The 25,248-nt window shown below is 39.6% G+C and overlaps 2 protein-coding genes across 4 annotated transcripts in view; both read left to right on the top strand.

Moving 5' to 3' along the window:
• Positions 1-25,248, top strand: part of COL4A1 (collagen type IV alpha 1 chain) — a gene marked incomplete at its 5' end in the record, with an annotated part of 129,074 nt that overhangs the window by 35,292 nt on the left and 68,534 nt on the right. For all 3 annotated transcript variants that reach the window (XM_080605168.1, XM_080605169.1, XM_080605170.1), the window contains one exon: positions 13,619-13,669. In XM_080605168.1, coding sequence (XP_080461294.1) covers positions 13,619-13,669 — 51 coding nt within the window. The remainder of the gene's footprint in view (positions 1-13,618; positions 13,670-25,248) is intronic.
• Positions 13,676-20,747, top strand: LOC308200122 (uncharacterized protein). The gene is made up of 2 exons (XM_080605292.1): positions 13,676-14,606; positions 17,933-20,747. The coding sequence occupies exon 2, from the start codon at positions 18,408-18,410 to the stop codon at positions 19,455-19,457; it is 1,050 nt and encodes a 349-aa protein (XP_080461418.1). The 5' UTR covers positions 13,676-14,606; positions 17,933-18,407; the 3' UTR covers positions 19,458-20,747.

Raw genomic sequence — 25,248 nt, 5'->3', positions numbered from 1 at the left:
GCAAGGCTGTTGAAGCCTATTTGAGTCTGCTTGCTTGTCATTAATAAGTGGAAGAAATCTTATAGCTGAACATGGCTTCTTTTTAGTGTTTTTAAATAAACTACTCACAAAATATTTACAGCTCTATGTCAATCTTCATCAGTGTTTGCAGTCCTCCTAACCTTTAATGTGGAATGCAGGTTAGGCAAATGTTTAGTTATACTCAGCTGTAGCTTTTCCATCACTCAGGAAGTTGCCACAGAAAAGAATGGATTGTCAGCTTCTCTTCTATATCACGTTATTTCCGTTTCTGCATTTAAAACTATTTATTTTTATTTTTGTACTCAGTTAGTTCATCATTCTTGTAAACTGTCAGATATTAAACACTTTCCTGGTTGCTCATGAAGTAGGTTTATTTACTGAATGCAGTCAGCAACTGAAGTGGTACAATAAAAATTACGTTGCATGTTTTATAGGAGGAAAATAAATAAATTTTTGTCAACTTCCTGTCTAGGCAACAAAGAAACATAAAAGAAAGAGAGGTCTGACAAGTTTGTTTCCTTTTGCGTCTGACAAATGTTGCACACTAAATATTTCCTGTCTCTATTTTGCTCTATTGTGGTCCTGTTCCAACATTCAAATTTTTACTGAAACTGGATTTCAAATGTGGATTTTGAAAAATGTAATTTCGAGAAAAGTGTGTCTGTTTTTCATTTGGGCCAGACAAGTAAATTGGAGTACACATGGCTAGTACTGATTTTTCCTTGTGGCTAGGTTTTAAAAATGTTGAAAGAATCCCATTGACTAGCCACATTGCTAAAATTGAGTTCAACAGCAGAAAAAGGAAAAAAGTAAGGTCTTTGAAAATTATTCTAGACTAGTTCCTGATTTTGAGACAAAATTCTCTTTAATGTATGCAGTTATTTACAGTCTAGGTGTAGTTATCATGCACCTAGAATTTTGCAATCCAATTGCAAGTGAAAACATTTTCTGGAATTAAGACCTGATTTGTACAGAAAAACTGATGAAAAGATACTGGTGTACTGTGAAGAGAGAAAGCAGTGCATAGTCAATGGTATCCTTAACAGGAGGAAAAGACGGAATTCACTGGCCTGTTAAGGAGCAAAGAAAAAAATACTCCCTATTATGGAGTTTTAGGAGTCCAAACTGAGGTCTGGCTGATGATTTGTTGCAAAAATTATCTATTTAACTGAACTGAAGTTATAACTCTAAGCTTTAGAGAAGATGCACAAGTAGATGTTGATTAGCGGTTTGTTAAAATATTGGAGAAAAATGCATGTAATAAACACCTGGTCCTGCTTGCAGTCCAGAATTTGTGGTAGGATTATAATGCAAATACCCCTAAAATAGATTTCACTTCAGGAAATTCATTATTAGGAAATAATGTTCCAATTTTAAGTCCACCTGCTATAGGTTTTAGAACTGGCTGTCTGCAACAACTGGCTGAAATCTTTCACTGTAGCAATTAAAGGCATCTTTTTATTGTAGCAGTGGTTTTGTTATAGGATGAACCTATTTGGAAGAGCTTTTAGATCTGTGTGGAAAAAAGGTGGGTTTATAAAATGAAACTGTGTGTATATTTTGGCTTGCTGCTAAGCAGACTAAACATGCTGCATGCATTTGAAATCCAGTGTTTGACAAGGATGTTGAACTGCTGTGGTTACTGCTGCTGTTTCCAGAATACCTTTTGGTTCTTAAAAGGTATTAATTGCTCATTAGGGATCTTATGACTCTTTGTTGAGTCTGCCGTCCAGAGTGTGGCTATCACTATCTTACCTATCATTTCTTCACAGTGTTACTGAGGAGATTAGTGAGCTAACCTCCTATCTAGAAGAAAAGAGACTTAATGTGTTTTCTTAATGAAGAAGTCTTCTAGACCGTTCTGATAATTCATGCAATAAAAATTGCATGCAGTCTAGTAGATTTTGATAGCCTTCAAATATTCTAGCAGACTGTCCTCTTTTGATTTTACTCACAAATCGTATATCCTTGCAATATACCATGGAGGTCAGCGGGGATTTTCCTTAAGGCTTTCCTTTTAGAAGCTGTGGAATTTCACAAGTAGGGGCAAATCTTGTTTGCTGCACAGGATGCTGCACCTCTTGTGAAATGGGGCTGTGTGTCGGGGATCTCTCCTCCATGCAAGTTCAACCACAGTTTCAGGGAGCAACTGCGTGAGTCGTCTGCTCCTGGAGCAGTCTGTCTGCCCTGAGGAACATGCGTAGAGCTCTTACTGGTCTTTGGACATGGAGCTGGGCCATGGACATGTACATGAAGCTAAGTCTTTTCAGGAGTCACACAGAATCAGACTCAGGAGTGGGGAGAGGTAAAGGGTAAGAAACTGGTTATAGTGAGTAGAGGACTTAGAAGGAGCAAATAGATGCCATTCATGCAGCGTATGGGACGTGGAGGCAGGAGGCCTCCTGGGCAAAGAGTGTGGTTCCCTGGCACCACCTGCACCAGCACATAACCTTCTCTGGTCAAAAGTGGAGTTGCATAAGTGAAAACGCAGTACTCACAGCCCACACAAAGGAAAGCCATGCTCAGGCAGTGAGATTTGTTTAAAATACAGGTCTTTATCTGTACTGGAGTGTAGGTCACCTGGGTTTATCCTTGGGGCCCAGGCCTAGAGGCCTGAGAGTTTTTCTTCCTGGGCTCTTCTCCCATTCTTCAGTGCATATCCCCACCAAGAGGATTTTGCCTCTCTGTTTATTTAGTCTAGGCAACCGGTAGCCAAGGGAGAAGCCCTCCACTCCCCAGTGCTGTACTGTTTTCAAGTTGTTACTTTCAAATCTATTTGTTTATGTTGATGTCCATGTTTATCAGCTAACGGAAGGGAAAGCACCACTCACCAACTCACTGTAAACATTTGCAAAATTGCTCCACTGGCTTCCTGCACATCCTTCCTCCCCCGACATGTCTCCTTGGCCTTGAGGTTTACAGAAAGGCCTGGAGACGGGTTGGGGCGCTGAGGGCGGCATCTCCCCTGCATACCTGCCCTTTCTCCACCATCCCTGATGTAATCGGGCATTGTAGGTGCCAGGAGAGCACTGGTTATAAAAGTGAAAGCCCAGCAATAGCTCTGGACAGACACGTGGCCCAAAGGGAGGTCGCCTTTCCCTCAAGGTAGTGGCTGAGGGAGGAGCACTGCTCACTTTGCATGTCATGGACCACCAGGCACGTTGTTCTGTCCCTGTGCAGGGCCTTCACAGCCCACGTGGATGTGCGAAGACGCACGGGCTCTGAGGGTTTGTTGGTGTCCTGCAAACTACCATGATCAACGAAAACACAAGTGAGGATGCCGGGTGGTTATGAAGGATGCCTTTTCTCCATTGGAGGCGTCCTGCCACACAGGAGGTTGGCCTGTGGCCACGTGGCTGCAGAGGTGGCAGTTCTGTCCTCCCTGCCAGACTTGTTTGTTTAAGTTAGCAAAATGGGGTATGGGAGCTTCTCATCTGTATCTCCTGGCTCAACTTTGCCTCTTCACAAAGTAGAAGAGTAGGATGGGAATTATAGGCACCGGTTGCCATAACTAAATTAAGAGAGGATCATGCCTTTTGGAATGCGTTCCTGGAAATGCTTTTCACTGAATAGAAGGTAGTCCCAGATTGTACGCTAATTCTCAGCTGCCGATGAAGAACAGTGACTGTTATACCAAAGGATTCACCTACTCTTATGTGCTACTGAAACCTGAAATATTTTTCACTTCTTTAAAAATATAACTAAAAGTGGAGTTCTTAATTAGGAAAAGGGTACAAAAACAACTGGATAGATAGTAGTCCCTTGGTAAATACAGTATTCGCTGCTTGCTGGAGGCTAAACAATATCTGGTAGTCTGTGGATTTAGATCTGCTTGTAGATTCACTGATGGAGGGGTTTATATTATAATGATAATGAGATTAGTTAGTATTTGAAAACCAGTTTGAGCTGTGCAGAACGGAGTGGCATAATGTGATATTTTGAAAACTTTACTAAATAAGCAAATACCTTGATTCTTGCCAGAGCTTCCTGTAAAGGATTTTAGTTTGAGGAAGCGTTTGCTTTAAATGTCATTTTTGTCCAAATATGGAACAACAGGAATAGCTTTATATTTCCTGTGAACTAACTGGAAGCCCCCAGGACTTGCATCGCTTTGTGAAAATGATGTTCACATCATCAGCAGGAAAGTCGTGTTCACAGAGCAGCTTTCAGGGGACTCCCATGACCCTACCTCCAGGACAGACCGTTGGGGAATTTGGAAAAGAATGTCAGAAATGAGGTCCCTGTGATGAAACATTTCAGATCCAGCAATCTGGGATTCATTTGACTAAGAAGATGTGACTGTTCTTTTATTACAGCTTTTTACTGAAGTACTTCCACCAATGATAATTTAAAAAATAAATATTTTCTGAAATAATTGTATTAAGCATTAAAAAAAAAAGAGACAATATTCTTTTGAGTGGCCAAAATACACTGGAGATCTCTGATAAGGATCTGTGGTCTGTCTGCAGTTTTTGTGTGAACATCCTGTAGGATTCTGGTAACACTAAAAACAACAACAAAAAAACAAATACAGCCTCTGGCCAAACAGAAGAAAAACCTGCCAAAACCTACAAACAGCCCCTCATGTCCCAAAAGCCATAAAGAATTTATTTCCAACTATATTATATAGAGATTTATTTGTAGAGAACCAGTTTTCTGAAACTTGTACAAAGATTTTAAATAAAACCAAAGTTTAATTGTTGTAAATAGTTCAAATTTCATTGTCCACGATGATACTTCAGACAGTATATTGTCATTTCTTTCAGTTATATGCCAGTTAGGGTGAGACTTGCTTAAAGTTTCCATCAGATTAAAAGTGGTACTTGCCTGATACATTGACATACTAGTAACTGCAGTGCCACAGTTTTCCACTGTGTAGGATTGTTACAGGACATTTCTCATCTAGTCTAAAGCTATCCCTAGAAGATGTGTTAGGAGAACAACTCTGCATTAACAGAGAATGAGTGGGACCACTTCTCCTTCTTTCTGTCCTACCCATGTACATCAACATACATCCAAGGGAGATCTTCAGCAGAATGAGTATTTTAATTCTTCTTATGCATGCAAGGTTTAATGAGTCTATGGAAACTGGGTTGCACTTATTTCTGTTGCTTAAACCTAGGCATCTAGCACCATGTGAGACACTTATCAGACATGGCAGATATTACCTGGGACTTAGGGGAGAGCTGTTGCCACCTGGCCTGGCAGCTGGAGGCAGGTGGAATATCACAGGACATCTTGAATGGCACTGTTCTGCTGTCCTCTGTGAATACCGAATCTACAGAAAATAGAAATGACATAACCAAAGATTTTAAATAGCTGCTACATGACAGAAACTTTCAGTTACTGCTGACTAGAGCTGAACTTAATTTGGAGACCTAGAGGTTGAAAGCTGTAAAACCAATAAGCCATCCCTTGGTTCAAGGAATTCCCAGAACAGTCATAATAGTAGTCTGCCCATGATTTGCTGGGAAACAAAAATGGACATGAAGATAAGTTGCCAAGTTTTGTTTTGTCTTGTTTTTAATGGAAAAAAAAAAAAAAGGACTTTGGAGAGAAGGAAAGAGAAGGAAAGACTGGACATTATAAATATTATAACATTATAAAATCATAAAATATCCCCTTTTCTCTATCATTTATCTATCCAGTGATAATCTGAAATGGGTGGCTATACAAGTGAAATGAGAGCTGTACTCTCATGGGAGTACATGAAGGCATGGCAAGTGTTCCTCTTCCTGAACCAATTTGTGGGTTGAAGTTCATCTGTCAATCCAGGACAGCTGACTTCCTATTAACTCCTGAAAGAGGCAGTTTTCCCACTGTTTAGACATTTGATCAAGGCCAGTCTTCTAGCACAGACATCACCAAAAAGCAGTTACCCCTGTCCCAGCAGAACATATAGGAATAACTGAGTGAGTGATTGCACCAAGTCACTCTTCTCTCTCTTAACACTTCTGATGAAGCTTGAACTGCTAAATCCCGTGTGTGAACCTTCCTCTGCTTGCCCACAGTACTTTTCTAATGCTTGTGCCAAGGTTTCCATTGATGAAATGTACTTAGAATAAGTAAGCAAACAGATACCATGCTAATTATCAGTTAAAGCTAATTGTCATCAAAGTAATATATTTTATAATTAACTTCAAGCTAGCCTTACTAGTTGATTCATTCTGAAGTGACATTTTCTGTTCAGATGCTACAATTAAACTGACTGTTTTTCTGATGACAAAAGAGGATACACCCCAATCTACATTGCAACAATTGCTCCATTTCAAATGCTAACGAAAGAAAAGTATAACCTTTAAAAATGAAAAGCTGGTAGATTTTGATCAGGAATGGGTGAGTTTGCCAGCAAGTCGGTGATTTGATGAAAAATAAGACTTTAGAATTGGTGAAATAAAAAATGTAAACCATATTCAAGGAATAAAATAGTAAAAGAAATTATTAAGAATAACAAATTGTTCAAAAAAATCAGAGACTTTTTTGAGAAATGCTTTAATAGTGCACTTTGACTTGTTTGATTTTTCATAATTTGCTAAGAGCAAAGAAAATACACCTGGACTCACAAAGGAGTTGCCTTTTCATGATGGCTATTTCCTTGAATTTTAAAGATGCCCTTGTTCAATGTAGTCAGGGGGTTTTGAATCCATTCTGGCTCATGGATCAGTACCTGCTTGACAGCCTGCACTTGGGTTATCTACTCTCACACTGTTGTAGTGTGATTCCATACCCAACTGTTGTGGAGGCAGAATGAAAGCAGGTGAAAATGCCTTTCTACTCCAATGCTTTGCACTATCATTAAGGAAGGACGATGCTCAGGTTCCCATCTCTGATCTAGTAAGATTTCAGTGTGCTGTGTGAAATTAAATTATTTCATTGGGAGAAAGGGGGGTCTTGCCTTTGAAATGCTCCATAGCACATCACGTTTCTTGTTCTTCTGAGAGAAATGAACTCCGTCCCTCTGAGGCAGGAGATAATGTATAGTACAACAATTTTTAAGTCTGGGTCAAACACTTCACGCAAAGCTCTGTTTTGAGAGAGACTCAAAGGAGAGTGACTTTGAGGTATGGTAGCTTGTTTGTTTGTTTGTTGTTTTTTTCTTAATTATGGCAAAAAAGAATTATGTTCTTATAGTGAGCAGTTGGTTTGCTTTGTGAAAATCCTAGGAAAAAATGTAGGCACGAAAAAATTCATTTTCTTTCACATACTTCCTATCAACCAGGATATCAATACATAAATGAACCTTACAAAAGTAATATTTTACAATGTACTTGTAGCTAATACATATGTCAATACTAATCCATACCTTATCACCGTATTCTAAACAGAACTGGAAGTTCACAAGTCAGTCATTTAGGTCTTTTTTAATAGATTAAATTGGTTGTTTCTTGCAAATAATTTTTATCCTTTTTGTATAAATACAGTATGGTCAGATATAGAAACAATGAAGCTTTTCATCCTGTTATTTATTTCAGAAAAAAAAAGGAGGGGAGGAGGGGTTTTTACTCTTCAAGTGTAGCCATCTGTTTCCATAATCTAAAATAAATCTAACATTACAGGGGCAAATAAGACAGTCTTTCTTTTCTTGTTATCCTTTTTGTTCTAGCTAGATGTAAATCAGAAGTTGTAGCAATGTGATTTTTTTTTTGAAGTTGTTAATGGACTGCAAAATCAGTTAAGAAAAATATTTTAACTGAGTGTTGCAGTTAACTGATTAGTAGTGATTTCCTCTGATGATATTTTACACACAAATGAGCAGTTCAGCTAATTCAGCGCAGTTCTATCCAAAGAGTAAACATGGGAATAGTAATGCAGCTTGGGAGCTATTTTGACATTCTGAAGAGAAGAAAATATGTGAGGAATTTGAGATAAGTATCCTGCAATTGGCATCACCTCCCTGTTCCCGTATTTGGTGGGATGTGAAACTGAAGACATCTATTGAATCAGTTCTTTTGTCAGCTGCATGAGTTGTACATATGTGTGCGCAGGTAGAAGTGCAGTCTTTGCTAGGTAGAGAGAAATCTCTGCTGTGATTAGGTTAGCGCAGGGGAGGAAGGAGAGGTAGAGTGTGGAGGCAGGAGATTGAGCTGTCACTTGAAGCTGTCACTGTCACAGAAACATCCCACTAACATAACAAAAATTGGTGTTTGAACTGGGAATTGGTGCTAGGATTCAGTCCAAATTGGGATTTGAACTAAAGCAAAGCAGACTGAAAAATCTTTACTGTTCTCATCAGAAAACATGATCAGTTTAATGTCTGAACACAAAATGACATTTTATAATGAATAAATTATGAGGTGAAATAAGTATTTTTACTTGTTGAAGCATTTCAGCTATGAATTAGAAACGGTGAATAGTCACAGAATTTTAACATCTGCCTCATCGGTCACCTGTTCACAAGGTTTTCAATCACCGGCAAGACATTGCATTTTGGTGTAGGGGAAGTGACTATGTGCCCTGGAATGAGATTTTCAACACAAATAACGTTGAGTAAACAGTGAGAAATAGATCAGATATCTGCCTTATAGCTGTGGTGTACAATACAAGACTGGAACTAGACTGAGGCCTACGCAATCGGCCTGTGCCTGCAGGAAGCTCGGCAACTGAAACTCAACCGATGCTGGGCTGATATTGTGGGATGGGAAACTGCATTCTGGCTTGAAAAATGCACTTCTGTGAGAGAGATGAGTGTCCAGGAACCAGCTCTGCCTTTGTGCTCTTTGGGTGCTCTCTGCAGCCTCCAGACACAGGGCATTTCCAAATATGGCTGCCGTCTCCCTCGTAGGCTGCTACTCTGGCTGTTTGTATTGTTCCTGTACGTGTTCCAAGCAATAGTCCTCGACTGCCAGGAAAGTAGCTGGATGGGGAAAAATAGAGCAAAATGTGAAAGCCTGTAGTCTGACAGATGTGTTAGAAACTGAATTGCAGGGCAGAGTTTCTTCCATCCACTGCAGGAAATTTCAGCAGTGCCACTCTCAGGGCTGAGCACCCCTGAGGCCTGAGTAGGCAGGAGCTGGGCTGGGTGCTTTTAGGGCTTTCCTTTAGCATGATGGTAAACAAATCTCTCTCCTTTAGGCGAATATTCGGTCTGCATGAAGCACGTTCCCACACATGATGTTAAAAGGAGCATAATCTTTTTTGTAGTTTTATACTGATTTGCTAGTGCGATTCACTAAGCTTATCAGTTGCAGACAGTCTGGGAGGAAGAAACAGAACGGAAATGCTTGTCAAAAAATAAAGCAATTTGTACTGCTAAAATGAGCTTCTGCTTCTGGGCTAACTGGTATTTTGTGGGAGGAGTAATAAGAATGAATGCCACCAAATGTTATCTAACAGGCTGGCCTGAGCTGCAAGGGAGCTGTGGCTGTTTGAAACCTGCTCGCTGGCCATGCAGAGTAGGTGAGGTATCACGGTGCATCTGGCAAAGATCTTTTGGTCAGTCTAATTAACTCCTACACAAGGGATAAAGACCCTTCCTTTTCAGTGCCTCCCCCCCTACACATTACACTTCCTGCACAGCGCTATTCCTTCTCTGTTTTTTTCACTTGGAGGACAACAGCGATTGCTCCAAGCTCCATGCAGTTCCTGGAGAAGACACTGTTTCAAAGAGGATGCCTAGGAGGTAGGACAAAAATATTTTTCCCATCTGTAGCCATGTGTGGTGGGAAATCACAAACCGGATTCTTCATATTAGACTGGTTTAAAATCAGAACAATTTCAAGTAAAAGTAATCATTTATGTAGTTTCAGCTCACTTACCTTGAGATGATTATCATTTTTCCTTCAGGATGAAGTTTCCCATTTAGGACTTGATTGTGTAAGGTTCATAAGTCATTCCTAAATGAGCTCCAGAAATGCAGATCTCCATGTTCACTGTTCAGAAGATACTCAGCTAAATTACAATACTTTCTGAGGAACGAGAAGATATTATAATTCTCCATCCCTGTAGCCCTCTGTATCCTTTAGCCCTCTGATCGTCTGTGTGTGTGCACTTTGCTCTCCATTTTTACCCTTGTTGTCATATGTAGCCCATACTTGCTTATTTCAGTCTCTCCTGCTTGGTCCTCCAAGGTGTGATTCATTGACATCGAAAGCAAACATCCAAAATAGGTGAGATGAATCCCGGCCCAGAAATGCCTTTTTCTTACTGTCAAATAAAGGGAGACTGCAGTGAATTAGTATAGATGTTTGTAAGCACAGTAGGTCAAATTAACACAAATCCTGATTCCTGTACCTGCTGTAACCATCTTGTTCTCCCAGTTTCCCACCTCATTACTTAAATGCCCCTTTGACCTCCTTAAACTGACCTTTGATCCATAAGCTTTTTCCAGTCTGTTCCTCCCATCTTCCCAGATGACCAGGAGGAAAAAGTTCATACATCTTCCTAGCATATGCAGAATCTTATCACATCCTTTAGATTCAAAAATAGGTGTTAGTAGCTGCAGATAATGTTACCCAGTAGAGGCTGTCATTGTTGGCCAATCTTCCATCTGTTTATAAAGGTTACAGTCAGTAACAGTAGGCGATGATGCTACTGTAAAATAAACACAGAGTTTTGGAGCACAGGTGGCCTGCTCTGGCGTAGTAGGTTACAGCACTTGACTGCAAATGGGACGTTATGCAGCTGTGCCTCCTGATGCTCTGTACCTTCTTTGCTTTATGTTATTCTAAACTGAGGCTTAAGAAACAGGAAAAATGGAATATAATGGAGTCATTTTTGGGAGCACAAAAGGAGACCTGAAAGCACAAATCCATTCTTCTGGCCATGCCAGATTTAAGAACAAAACCCAACTGAAAATAAATAGCAACATACCTTTTTCTAAAATGGTGCATGTTAAATAACAGGCTGAAGGAAATATGAGGGGATTAACTTGAAAACAGATGTTTATAATGATACAATGACGTATTTTAATTACATTCCCAGATGCAATTAAAACAGACTTCTTCTGAATTTAAGGGATGTGTTGATAAAACTGATAACATTCTACATGATGTTGAAGGAGGAAGTATGAGCTGCAGGCATGCGTCCTCCAGCTGTGATCTCATCAGGTCTGAAAAACTAAGAGAGGTCGTACAGGGTCACTTCTTGAAATGGGAGGCCCAATGTTTTTCTGGGCAAAACCATGTACTGAAAGAAGTGAAGTTGATTATTCAGAGAGTGGCACTTCTCCCTCCTGGTCAGTGCTGAGTTGGCGTTGTAGCATGTGTTGGCATTGTTTTCAGATCCAGTTGTCTTTTTACAGTATAATGTAAGAGAAAAATAGGAATATTTTAGCTTTATATGAATGTAGAGAAAGCTTAACATCAAACAACAAACTCAGCGGATCTACATATATATATATAAAAAAAGATAGCATTAAAAGCAACAAATGCTTCAGGAACTGATATTTTAGTTTTATTGGACAGCCTTTGGTAATTTTATTTTAAGCATTAAAGCCCAAGTTCTCTTTGGTGCTTTGCTTTAAAAGTAAATGTACTTAAAAAGTAAGTGTTACTGTATTATCAAACTTTCCTGAGTGAGAATGTTTATTGGTCTCTTTCCAGATTTAGAACGGTTTGGGTGCATTTGCTCTGACTTCCCAGCAGCACTGAGGTCCCTGTAGCTTCTGTGTTCTGTAGGCATGAAGGCATGGACGCTCAGCAACCTTGCTGAGAGAGTATTCTGGAGAGACGCTGCCCCTGACTGCTTCCAGTTAACGGCTGACTAGGGCTAATGAAGTATCTCACATGCATTAGTGGAATATTCAGGGATATAAATTTTTGCTTATTTACCTCCTAGTTTGTTTCTGAGGGGCACGACGACTATCAAAGTGATAGACTGCCTGAGTTACTCACCAGCTGCTTCATGACTATGAGGAGGAGAAGTAGGGAGTAGTCCAGATGTACTTGAGAGTGCAGGAGTACTTTGGTAACACAGAGCAACCATAAGCTTTCGCTTGTGCATCAGTTAATCTGACTTCTCTCATCTGTTACCAACTTTCATGTTTTGCAAAAATATGAGCGTCTCTTCATGATTATGTGATAGAAATCTCAACCATTTAATTACTATTGACTCAGTACAAACAAACAGACTTCCAAATCTCTCAAGTCTCCATCTCGTGGCTTATGTGAACAAAAGCATGAAAGCTTTTAGTAGCATTTATTGTCATTGAGCTCCCATCCTCAAGCACCTAAAGCAGGATTCTCTCTCCCTCACTTGTGAGGGAAGTTACACTTTGGAGTATTTCATGTGTTGAGATCAGCTGTTGGGACTAGCAAAGCCAGCTGCACAGTGCACCTCCCTTCCCTCCTGAGATGAAGACCCCCCTCTCCCAAATTCTCCTGTCCACCTGCCCTCCAGAATTTCACTTTACAGAATCCAGATAGATTTGGGAATCTGTCAACATTTATGCTGAAGTACTGACATTTTCTGGAGGTAGAAGTTGACTGCATTTTGACTTTAGTTTATGTAGTATAGAAGCCCCATAAGGAAATGCTGTACTGAGAAAACGAAATCTTTCAGAAAAAGAATCTCTGCAGTATTGACTGGAAAGTAATTCAGACTGGCTATGTCTTTCTTTACTCATATTTTGCATACATTCTTCTGCTGCAGTGAATGTGCTTTTACTAAATGGAAGATTTCCCATCATAATGACAATTACAGTTTGACATTACAGAAAGCAAGAAAGGAGAAGATCATATGAAATGTAGAGTAGATGTAAGAAAGGACCAGAACCCTGGACATAGTCATTGCCAGTCCAGTAAACATTAACAATTGTCTCCTTATCTAACGTTTAAGATTAGGAGCAGTTTACCCTATTGAAGGCTGTGGTTTGGCTTGATTTTGTGAAGTATGTGCAGATGTGCTTGTTTAGATAGTGTACCGTGGTAATTATACCAGTATTTTAATTTCCTGTAAAAACTTTTTTTTTTTTTCATATATGAAGACTGCAAATCACTGATAAAAAAATTGAGTAAATCAATATCAAGATCTCAGAGTAAAGACCCAAAGGGTATAGACAATATTTTGCATCTTCAAAAAAGAATCAAAGGTCTTCTGTTTTCTTCCGTAACTGTAGGAGATAAGTCATGAAATGCAGTTTCTCCATTCCTTTCTCCTCAAAGCAATGACATGTATTTATAGAGATTAAGTATGCGTGCAGCCATTTATTAACGAACTGGTACTAAAGGGTCGCTTCTGAGAAAGGATTGATTTTGTTTAAAAAAAATCTGTTGGGCTTTGAATGTATAAATGTAGAATCCTAGAGGCAAGTTCACAAGTTGTTTTGAATTGAGACTTTCATATTGCTAGATGGAGAATATGCATGTGTTCTGGAATAATGATTTATGTTGAAAATGCTGGGCCCAAAATACAGTGATTTAAAAACAATACAGCATTTAATTAATGGGTAAAAACTACAGCTTTTTTTTTTTGTTTTTCAAAATTGTCTTGTGACTGTGACAGAGAGTGTACATCTGTATAAAGATAGCAAAGTACTGCATTGGGCTTAAGTGGACATTCCCTGTGCTGACCACCCTGCTGATATCCCTGACTCGTTGCTGTATTTTTTGACTGTCACACAGTTCAGACAATTAATCTTCTATTTCTGTTTTATTTTCAGGGTTGTTCCGGTTGTGGAAAATGCGACTGCAGTGGAGTAAAAGGGCAAAAGGTGAGTATGTCAGCTGTCTCTGCTTCATTATCTCTCTTACTTAAACTACACAGTGTATAATCTACTGGTCAGCCGTGGGTTTCCCTGGGCATTTGTATCACCATAGAACATTGTCAGGACCAGGCCCTTTAAGCAGGGTTTCCAAAATGCTGCCACCTCAGTGTCTGCAGTGGCAGGAGGCTGGAGGGCTGGGGTGGGAAATAGCCTAATGCCATCACTGTGGGGTGAAGCCCCCAGCCTGGTGCTTAGCCGTGCCCTCTCTCTGTCCCAGCTGAGCGTGATGCTGGCCTGTCAGCCTCACCTTTCTCATGCCTCACCTTTCCCATGCCTCACCTCCAGACTTTTCAGTGGGTAGTTCAGATCCTGATTTGACATCCTTGACCACCTTTGGGAGTGAGGTGAACATCTCCATTCAGAAATGGTCCCCTCAGTGCTTTCCAGGAAGGCTGTGGTGCATCATAAGCAACATACCCTGACCAGGGGTCAGATAACCCCAGAGGCAATGACCTACAGTAGGAAGAAGGAGGTTGCTAATAAACTCAGATACAGCAAAATGTTTCAGATCAAGGAAAAAAAAAATCTTTACTTTTTTTTTTTTTTACGGAACCTTGCAAATCTGTTCATTCAGCTGTGCAAGCTATTTCCATGTATGAAACAAAAAAGACATATTAAAGGCTTCTTTTGAAGCAAATAGCAGTGAAGAAAAAATAGTGTACTTAAACATTCCATGAATTCCCTCTGCAAATTACCTACTTCTGTAAATATTGTAGACACTCAATCACTCTCCTTATCTCTTTCAATTTTGCTGTAGAGATTTTAATCTACACTATCTTTGGTTGCGCATGCACATGTACTGTATATCTACCATTACAAATGAGTGTAAACCAATGGTTTTATCATCCTGTGATTGCAGTGGGTACATTTTTCAAGGTAAGTTGTTTAGGTCACCCAAAGGAGTATTTAGAAGAGTGTTTTTTTCTTTAATTGTTTGCTTTTTTAATATATAAATATACATCCAGTTTTCTACATTGTCTCATATGCAATAGCTACGTATTTACAGATGAGGATTTTAAGAATGTTTGTTGGTGGCTTTTCTTTGGTTTTCTCCAGAACAGAGGAACATAAGTGGCTTAATTAGAGACTAAAGCAGAGATAATTTTATTTGTAGCAGAACATAGGTTAATTTCTGAGAAACATGAAAAGTGTCAAGTTCCAAAACATCTTTAAGATGAAGTCTCCTTTTTTTTAATGACCAATTATTATCTGTTTAATAAAAGTCAGACATCTATTAAAAACTAATAAGGCAAAAATTAGTTAAGGGTCTGGAACTCTGAATTTGTTCCTTGATATCTTGAACTTATTTTTCAGTTACAAGTACAAATGAATTGTTGTAGAACAAGATAGATATTATATTACAACTCCCTTGCTGAAAGTCATTAGTTTGCAGTTCATAGAGTATGCCAGCATCTTGTAACTAGATCATTTTAAAAAATGATAGTTTGGGGAAAGAAAATGTTGTAAAACTTACACTTCATTTATTTCTGTCTGTGTTCTGTGGGAACAAAAATGTTGGTTTTGCACAGAGTTACATTGTTTAAAGGTAAATTGTTAAAGGACGTTGTTTGTCACTCCAATTTTACCAATACAAAAGCCAGATGGTTCGTACCGATTAGTACAAGACCTGAGAAAAGTTAATGAGATAACACGAAAGCACCACCCTACGGTTCCTAACCCTTATACCCTGATGAGTTAAATCCCTTACGAGCACAAATGGTTCAGTGTTATAGATTTAAAGGATGCCTTTTGGCATCCCACTGGATCCTGAAAGTCGGGATATTTTTGCATTTGAATGGGAAGACCCAGAAACAGGCTGTAAACAGCAATATAGATGGACTGTTTTGCCTTAGGGATTCAGTGAATCCCCTAATTTGTTTGGGCAAGAATTGGAAAAGATTTTAGAAACATTTCAGATTCCAGAAGGGGTGACGTTGTTACAGTGTGTAGATGATTTATTGATATCTGGTGTAGAAAAATCAGAAGTAAGAGAAGCACAAACAAACTCCTGAATTTTTTAGGAGAACACAGGCTAAGGGTATCTAAAGATAAATTACAATATGTAGAAAAAGAGGTTAGGTATTTGGGACATTTAGTCTCTGAGGGCAGACGGAGAATAAACCCTGGAAGGATTCATGGAATTGTGCAACTTCCTCTCCCTAGAACAATGAAGGAATTGAGAAAATTTTTAGGTTTAATAGGATATTGCAGACTGTGGATAGAGGCGTATGTGCAGAAAACAAAGAAATTATATCTCAAATTATTGGACGAAGAACCCAATATACTGAACTGGACTAAAGAGGAAAAAGAAGTAGTGGAAAAATTAAAAAAAAAGGTCTTATTACGGCGCCAGTCTTAGCTCTTCCTGCCCTAAAGAAATCATTTTATCTTTTTATAATTGTAAGTGAGGGTGCTGCTTTGGGGGTCTTAACCCAAGAATGGGGAGATAAGAGGAAACCTGTAGCGTATTTGCCTAAATGATTAGACCCCGTGTCCCGGGGATGGTCAGAATGCATTCAGGCAGTAGCAGCAACTGCCTTATTAGCAGAAGAGAGCAGGAAATTGACCTTTGGAGGACAACTGATTCTTGTTACCCCTCACCAAGTGAAGACTGTTCTCACTCAGAAAGCAGGAAGGTGGCTGACAGACTTCAGAATACTAAAATATGAAGCTATTCTAATTGAAAAGGATGATTTAACTATAACTACAGAACCTGTTTTGAATCCTGCCTCCTTCTTGTCAAAGGGAATTGAAGATTGAATGAATATGGAAAATAACTGCTTAGATCTAATAAATTACCAGACAAAGATAAGATTAGATTTACAAGAAGTGCCCTTAGAGGAAGGGGAAATATTGCTTATAGAAGGATCTTCTAGGGTGGTACAAGAGAGGCGATGTAATGGTTATGCCATCATTGAAGGAACAGACGGGAATGTTGAAGAAATGGGAAAACTGCCCAGTAATTGGTCAACTCGAACTTGTGAATTATATGCATTAAATGAGGCATTAAAGTTATTAAAAGGGAAACAGAACTATATGTACTGACTCGCGATATGCATATGGGGTGGTACATACATCTGGAAAAAATTGGGAAGAAAGGGGCTTAGTAAACAGCAAGGGAAAGGAATTGGTCCATGAAGAATTAATTAGACAGATTTTGGAAAATCTGTTACTACCAGAAGAGATTGCTGTGGTGCACGTGAAAGGACATCAAAAAGGAAACTCCCTAGTTGAATGGGGAAACAGAATTGCAGATGAAAAGGCTAAAGAATCAGCTTTGCAATTACAAGTAGAAGCAAAGCTGCTTCTTGTACCTGAAATAAAACCTCCACCTGAAAAGCAAATATTCAGTGAAAAAGAGATAGAAGCCTTCAGAGAGTTAGGAGCGAAAGAGTCTGAAGGACAGTGGATTCTCCCTGATGGGAGAGAAATGGTAAATAAACAAATAATGAGGGGAATTTAAGCTGTTCTACATCAAGGAAGCTACTGGGGAGTCCAGGCAATGTGTGACACTGTATTAAGAAAATATATATGTGTAGGCATGTATACAGTAGCTAAGCAGATGTGTAATAGTTGCATAACATGCCAATGAGTGAATAAGAAGGCTCTGCGGAAACAACCTTTGGGTGGACGGGAGCCAGGACTTCGACCTTTTCACAGTATCCAAGTAGATTTTAACTGAATTACCCAAAGTAGGCAGATTTAAGTACTTGCTAGTATTAAGTGACCATTTGTCAGGATGGGTAGAAGCTTTTCCCTCAGTATGAGCAACAGCTAGTGTGGTGATAAACGTAATCCTGGAACAAATAATCCCTAGATATGGGTTGTTGAAAATATAGACTCAGATCAAGGAAGTCATTTTACTTCATATATTTTACAAGGATTAATGAGAAACTTAGGAATGAAATGGGAGTTTCATACTCCATGGCATCCTTCCTCCTCGGGGAAAGTGGAACGAATGAAACAGACATTAAAGAAACACCTGTCAAAACTGGTTTTAGAGACTAAGCTTCCCTGGACAAAACGTTTACCTTTAGCACTTCTCATAATTCGAACTGCTTCTAGAAAAGGTGTAGGAGTTTCACCATATGAGATGTTGTTTGGACTACCGTACCTGGGTAGAAGCGGTGAGATACCTACTTTTGAAACTAAAGATATTTTTGTTAAAAACTATATACTTGGATTATTTTCTTCCTTGGCATCTCTCAGGATTCGTGGACTCAAACCCCACCTTGTACATTCCTTGTACATTCATTCCATGCAGGAGTTTGGGTCCTGATACGTATCTGGAGAGAATCAAAACTCCGGCCTGAATGGGAAGGACCTTTCCAAGTACTACTAACCACTGAAACAGCCATAAGAACTGCAGAAAAACGTTGGACTCACTATACTCGAGTGAAAGCATCCGTCGACCCTAGTACCTGGGAAGTTGTTCCTACAGAAGACTTGTTGGAAGTTAAAATCGAAAAGAAAAATCTCATAATAGACTCTGAGCAAGATAAAAGCTTACAATTGTAAACTAACCTTTTTATTTTCACAGGTAACTAATAAATGTGACTTGTGATTGGGAAAAAGGACTGGCCTATACAGAACTGGAGTGCCTCCAAGGGGTTTTTATTCTAGTAACAGTGTGCATCTTATTCTTTATGTTGATAATTATTTGGAAACCTAAGGTTTAAAAATAATGACAGGGAGAGGTCAATTATTAATTTTAATTCTGGTGATTGTATGCTTCAAAGAAGGCCTTGGCCAACTGGCAACATGGAAAAAGGATGACCAGATAATAGGAACAGCAGGATACCCTGTCAAGATGTGGGTGAATGTGATAAAGAATGAAATACCACAAACCATCACATTTGATGCTTGTGAGGTGTTAGCTTGTGGAGATTTAAGTGCCCAACGACAGTTAAGCAGCGAAAACAAGTATCTCTGTCCTGAATCTAAGACTAGTGGGTTGTATAAAGGACCCCCTTGCCCAGGATGGAGTAATGTATGGTGGACAACCACTTATAAAGGATGGACATATACGCCCAGTCCAAGTAATAGCTTAAAGGCGTTAAAGAGCCAGATTAGCATATTTAAAGGAACTGTTCAGTCCAACTGTCAGCCTCTACGGTGTAATCCCATAACTATAATAATTAATAAGGCTGATGGCCTTATTAACCGTACTTTTGGTCTCGGAGCAGATGTGACTGGGAAAGACCCAACGGCCAGATTTAGGATAGCTGTATGGGAGCCACCCTCTATTGTCACCAAAGATAGGGAGAAACTTGAGGAGAAAGCAAGAGACCCTCTTCAAAATGCGGCAGTTGTGACAGTTAAAGAAATAAAAGATCTTAGGCAAACAATTGAGATTGAAATGGTATGGGATGTGAATGCCTGGATAGAATGGGTCAAATATACTGGCCAGAGTCTCAACCATAGCAATTGCTATGCTTGTGCCTCAGGACAACTGATTGCTCAGATAGTGCCCTTCCCATTGGGGTGGACCAAGGACTCCCAGGGGATGCAATGTATGATTGCATTGGATCAAGAAATGACTGCCTGGGGAAATGAGGCCTGTAAGTCTCTCTCTTTGCTGTTCCCTTCCTTGTGTGATAGCAACATCAGGGTTCCCCCCGCATTCTCCACAGCTTGCCTCTCACGGCAGGGTGTGAGTGCTACCTGGCACCTGGGAGAATTTGCCTTGTGCATGAGGACCTTGAATGCTACCAAGGACATGATGGGAAACTAAAGACTTGAGATCCCCAGGGCAGATCTCTGGTGGTACTGTGGAGGGAAGATCTTATGGTTCACCCTACCATCTAGTTGGGGAGGCACTTGTGCACTTGTTCAATTAACTATACCCTTCACCCTGGCATTTGAAAGAGAAACATCACAGATACCCAGAAGAAGTAAAAGAAGCTTAGGAGTATCATTTGATGATAGAGTGTACATAGATTCTATTGGGGTGCCTGGAGGAGTTCCCGACGAACATAAAGCCAGTAATCAAATTGCTTCAGGGTTTGAGTCACTGTTCTGGTGGGTAACAATCAACAAGAATGTGGATTGGATTAATTATATTTATTATAATCAGCAGAGATTCATAAATTATGCAAGGGATGCGATAAGAGGAATCGCTGAACAACTGGATGCCACCAGCAAAATGGCTTGGGAAAACAGAATAGCATTAGATATGATGCTTGCGGAGAAAGGCAGTGTGTGTGTGATGCTGGGCAACTGTTGTTGCCCTTTTATACCCAACAATACTGCCCTGGATGGCACAGTAACTAGAGCATTGCAAGGGCTGACCACCCTTGCCAATGAATTGGCAGAAAACTCGGGAACAGACACTTCCATCACAAGATGGTTGGAATCTTGGTTTGGTAAATGGAAAGGGATGGTAATGTCCATATTTACATCCTTGATCGTAGTAGCAGGAGTTTTGACAGCCATTGGTTGTTGCATCATCCCCTGTGTAAGAGGACGAGTCCAGCGGTTAATTGAAACTGCGCTATTGAAACAAGTGACCATGGAGCCACTACCTTACTCAGATAAGATGATGATATTAGAGGAGATGGAAAGCAAAGAAAGTGAAGAAGAGGAAGATATCTACAAAATTACACCTTAGAGAAAGTTATGCAAAAATCAACAATTTATAAATAAAAAAAGGGGGGAATTGTGGGAACAAAAATGTTGTTTTTGCACAGAGTTACATTGTTTAAACGTAAGGAATGTGGTATTGAAATATGCTTGCAGTGATAAGAAAGCTTAGCAGAGGACCTTGTAAAATGCAGGCGACCAGACTCCTTAGAGCAATTAGGCAAAAATCATGGTGTCAGGTTGCTGGCAAGTGAAGGCCATGTATTGTCTGTGAAGCATCGGATAGGTTGTGAACCTGGATTACCCAGTCAATGGGGTAACAGGGGAGGGTCCCGGTCATCAAGAAATAAAGTATATAAACTGTAGTATGTGACTAGTAGGTGCGCTCCTGCTTGTGGGGCGCCCACCATTGCAATCGTGAATAAAATTGCTACTTCACTGAGATCCTTGCCTGAGTCTATGTTATTGGCTACAGAGTGTTTCTCACAGTTCCTGCCTTTGCTAGAGCTTCTTTTGCTGACATTTTCTATTTGCGTAGCTCAGAGTCTCAGAGATTCCTATTTCTTTTCAAGAAATAGGTGCTTGCCTGATATGATCAAAGCCAAAACAACCTCAGGTTAATGTAGGCCATTTAAAAATGTAGAAGATGTGGTGAGACACTGGAACAGGTTGCCCAGAGAGGTTGTGGATGTGTTTAAAAAACACCTCCTTCCCTGGAGGTGTTCAAGGCCAGGTTGGATGGGGCCCTAGGCAACCTATCTAGTGGGTGGCATCTCTGTCCGTTGCAGGAGGGTTGCAACTGGGTGATCTTTAAGGTCACTTCCAACCCGAGCCATTCTGTGGGAGTGTGGCCATGGGGGTCGACAAGCCCCATGGTTGGTGATAACATTGGACTCTTAATGATGAGGCCATCAGGAATGTAAAGAGTTTAGAAGGAACAAAGAAGGGTGATTCAGGAGACTGGTTCTGATTCAGTTGCTGGTTCTCCAGCTGTTAAGGCATGGAAGTTGCTGGGTGTTTGTTGTTGTCGGGCAAAGTTGTTGACCAATGAATAGTTAGTGGAAAAGTACTGCTGTGGGGTGATTGGTATAAGAAGGGAGCCTGTCCTCAATAAGAGAAGTTATGCCCTCAATAAGAGAGAGAGGAAGTTACGTCCTCAATGGGAGAGAGTTGAAGTTATGTCATCAATAAAGTGGTAGCAGTTACTGATCCTGAAAGAACCCTGGTGTCCGCGTGGTCTTTACGCCACACCATTCTGTGATTCTATGATATCAGTCTGTAGCAACAGAAGTCAGTAAATTCAAGATCTCATGCCAACTTGTCCAGCAAGTAAGCGTTAAATCTTGATGTACTCTCAGACTATGTAGGGAAGATAATTTTAACAAAAGAGGCACCTGGACAAGTGAGCAAATAGTTATGCCTAGAAAACCATATCCAAGAAAATAATTTGAAATTATTTTGAAATACATTTAAAGGTAACTTCATTCACATCAATATCTATCTAATCTTGCTTACTGTGTTAACACTGTAGATCTTTCAAATATGTAGATTGGAGATTGAAATGAAACCTGCATTTTATTTAAAAATCTCTCTCCCCCCCCCCCCCCCCCTTTGTTTTAGCCTACTGCAGGTTTGAATGACAGTTCGTTACATCTAATGCCCATCTAGAATAAGGACAGACTGGTACCCAGTCCCAGTCCCAAAGAGAGGAGAAGTTGGTCAGGCAAAGCAAAGGAAGCATCCTTCCCAATTTCCTCTGTAATGTTTCTAGAAATGGTTTCTCCAGCCAGCGCATTTGTATTTGAAACATGTCTTTGTTAAATGTGGTCCCCATTAACGCTCACATCAGTAGAGGTACCTGTTGCTTCAGTGATCTGTGTGAATATTGTTCAATCAGACTGATTAGAAGGACTGATGCAAGCTAGGACCCAGGACATGAGAGGGCTGCCATGCCCAGCCCTTAGAGGGACCCAAGGTGACCACGTTAGAGAACATCTGCTCTCCACCTCTCACGTAGCCTCCTGCGTGGGAAGTACTTATCCATTCTGCCCTGCGCCATCCACAGCCAACACGTTGCCTGTGCTGGAAGCCCTTTTGATCTGGCTCCTATGTTGTGCAGAAGCGCACACACGCTGAAGGGCCCTTTCCAATCCACCCACGCTCTTCAGCAATGTAACCACAGTAGTTTACTGCCGTGGGAGCTTCAGCAGCTGCGGAAGTGGGTGCTGGGTTTACCCTTTAATGCCTTAATCATTAACATCTGGAGATGTATTTCTTACCGTAGTGTGGGAAGAAGTTCCAGACCCTATGGTTTGTGTTTGCGGGGTGGGTATTAATTAACATATATTTGGTGAAGTAATCGTATTAATGATCTCACCAGAAAAAGTGCTAAAAATAGTATTTGACTTAAAAGCTGTGAAATGCCCCAGGAATGTTACTCAACAAAATTACAGATATGGAAGAGCAAGTTATACTGCCATATTTTTGTCTCTCATTTGAGACTCTTTTCATCAATATGACCATTTGGATGGCCATATTTAGAATGCATTCAATGTGTTCTCTCATTAGACTGTTTCCATGAAAATTACATCTCTATGCCAAACGCCTTTAAGATGACTCATAGTTCTTCAAGGGCATATAATTGACAAAGTTTAAAGTTTTTCATCTCTTTCAGGAAATCTCAGAAAGTGAGCATAATTGCAACAGATGGCTCTTGTCCTATAAAGCCTTTATTATTACACTGAACATCAGGTTGTTATTTTAAGCAATGTAATGTCAAGCATCAAGTTTTTGCAGAACAGAAGGTGAAGAAATTTTAGAATAACATTATATTGCTAAAATAATAAAGCAATAAATAATACCTTGCTGTTTTCCATTAAATAGATTAACCTAAACCATCTTCAGTTGTTTCCTCTTGCACTTTTTATTTGTCGGTCTACATATTAACTGTTCTTTCTGACCTCATTGAAGTGTGAGATCTGTTTAAACTGATTAGACTTCTGAATGCTTGCCTACATTTTATTGGGTTACTCAGAAGTAGGCAGAAGCTATATTTTCTCTTTTATCCTACCTAGACTTTGAGAACAATTTCAAGCAGCTGTGGAGATAAGAAATTCTATCCATTGATGTGTATAGAAAAAGCGAGTTAAGCATTTAATTGCTATTTAGAACAAAGACTGTATAGATTGAAGTAAAATTCCTTTTCTCTGACAGTTTTCAAGAATTCATCCCCTCATCCATGAGTATTTACACTCATCTTAGTCCATACAGAAACATGCATAAATGGAGGTAACACTGCATTTTTTCTGTCACTAAAATAGAATTACTAATCTTCTAATGTTTATCAGTTAGAATACATTAGAGTACAAATTCTCATTCTTTACTGTAAATACCTTATGAAGATTCCCTTGCCTCTGCATTACCCAATAAAATTTAAAGTCACAAGAATCGTAAATGTGATATTGCCATTGTGCACCGAGTAATGCATTTAAAAAAAATAAAAAAAAAACTCTGGTAGGAAATTCTGAAAGAAAATAGAAAAGAAGAGAATTAATTCTTATATAACTGTTACTCCCAAGGGTTTTTGTTTTGGGATGCAAGAAAACTTGAGCAAATCAATTTGTACTGGCATTTTTTGTTTGCCTCATTCTGAGACTGTACACATTATTATACCTACATAAAAATTACTTTTCTGTTTACCTCAGTGGATGAACCATCCCCGTGTGGATTGACCATACTGCAGAAATACAAGCACTGGCTTATCTGGAGCCATATTGGGTCTGGAAACCAGGCAGTTCTCTTCCTGGCTTAGGTGGGCAATCAGTGGGACACCCCAGTCAACAGCAGCAGCAACCGGTCTTTCCTCTCCTACACTCTCTTTGTACAGTCTTAAAAGTCACACAGGGTTTTGCTATCTGCAGGTGATATGGCTTTTCTATTTACTCTCAGTAATGAAGAGTTGACTGTGCCAATTTATTATTATTATTATTTTAAGTTAACCAGATTGGGAGGACCTTCAGGGCTTTTCTTGTCATTTTAGGTATCAACAGGTACAGCAAAATATTTGTGATATTGATGAGTTAAAACAATATAAAGCCTCTTGCTGGAGAGAAGATCAGGTAGTCAGTGAGCAGATCAGCTCTATGCAGTTCTGGGTTTTCTTTACAATATAGCAGATGGCAGCAGGTCTGCTCCTTTCATGCAGCAAGTCAGTAATCTGTGCTTTTCATGTTCAACCTGTATCAACAGCATCAAGAGAATTTCTTTTTTTTTTTCTTTTTTTTCTTTCTTTTTTTTTTTTTTTTACCAAGAATGTACATTTTAACAGTTTTCATTGTTTCATTGGCACTATATCCTGCAAATGCTTACTATTTGCTTTTTATCTCTTCTTCCATGGTTTTGCTCAGTGTTTCTGCATAAGTGGCTGCTGTAGAAATGTTCCTCATTCACAGCACCTGCTCATGTCTGAGTTGGAGAGACTATGAGTGAGAACACCGAGGAAAGCAGAGCTAAACTAGACACCCCGGAGAGGGACCTAAAGTTGACAAGAGAGGTGGCAGGCAATGTGGGAGGAAATAATATGTTTTCTGTAGGGAAAGGACTAATAGATTGCATGAAAATATCTATTCATTCCTGAAAGGGGGAAATCAGAAGATCATAATGAAATAAGCAAAGATATTGATCAGCTGCAGATCTGATATACTTCAAGGAGACTTGTGGCTCATAAATATTTTTGAAAATCAGGCCATTATCACAATGTTTGTGCCAATTTAGAAGTGGCACTACTGTATTTTTATTGATTTACCCTTTCTCAGAGAAACATAATCCTTTTAGTTCAAATCAAGGAAAAAGAACATCTATATTTCATAAAGAGAGCCCACAAACAAAGCCTTTATTCTTGAAAAGAACAAGCTGTCAAAAGACTGAATAATACCGAGTGAGAT

This window comes from Anser brachyrhynchus, assembly GCF_964034855.1.
Source record: "Anser brachyrhynchus genome assembly, chromosome: 1".
NCBI lineage: Eukaryota > Metazoa > Chordata > Aves > Anseriformes > Anatidae > Anser > Anser brachyrhynchus.
Note: the sequence above shows the minus strand (reverse complement) of the source record. Positions and strands in the feature narration are given on the sequence as shown.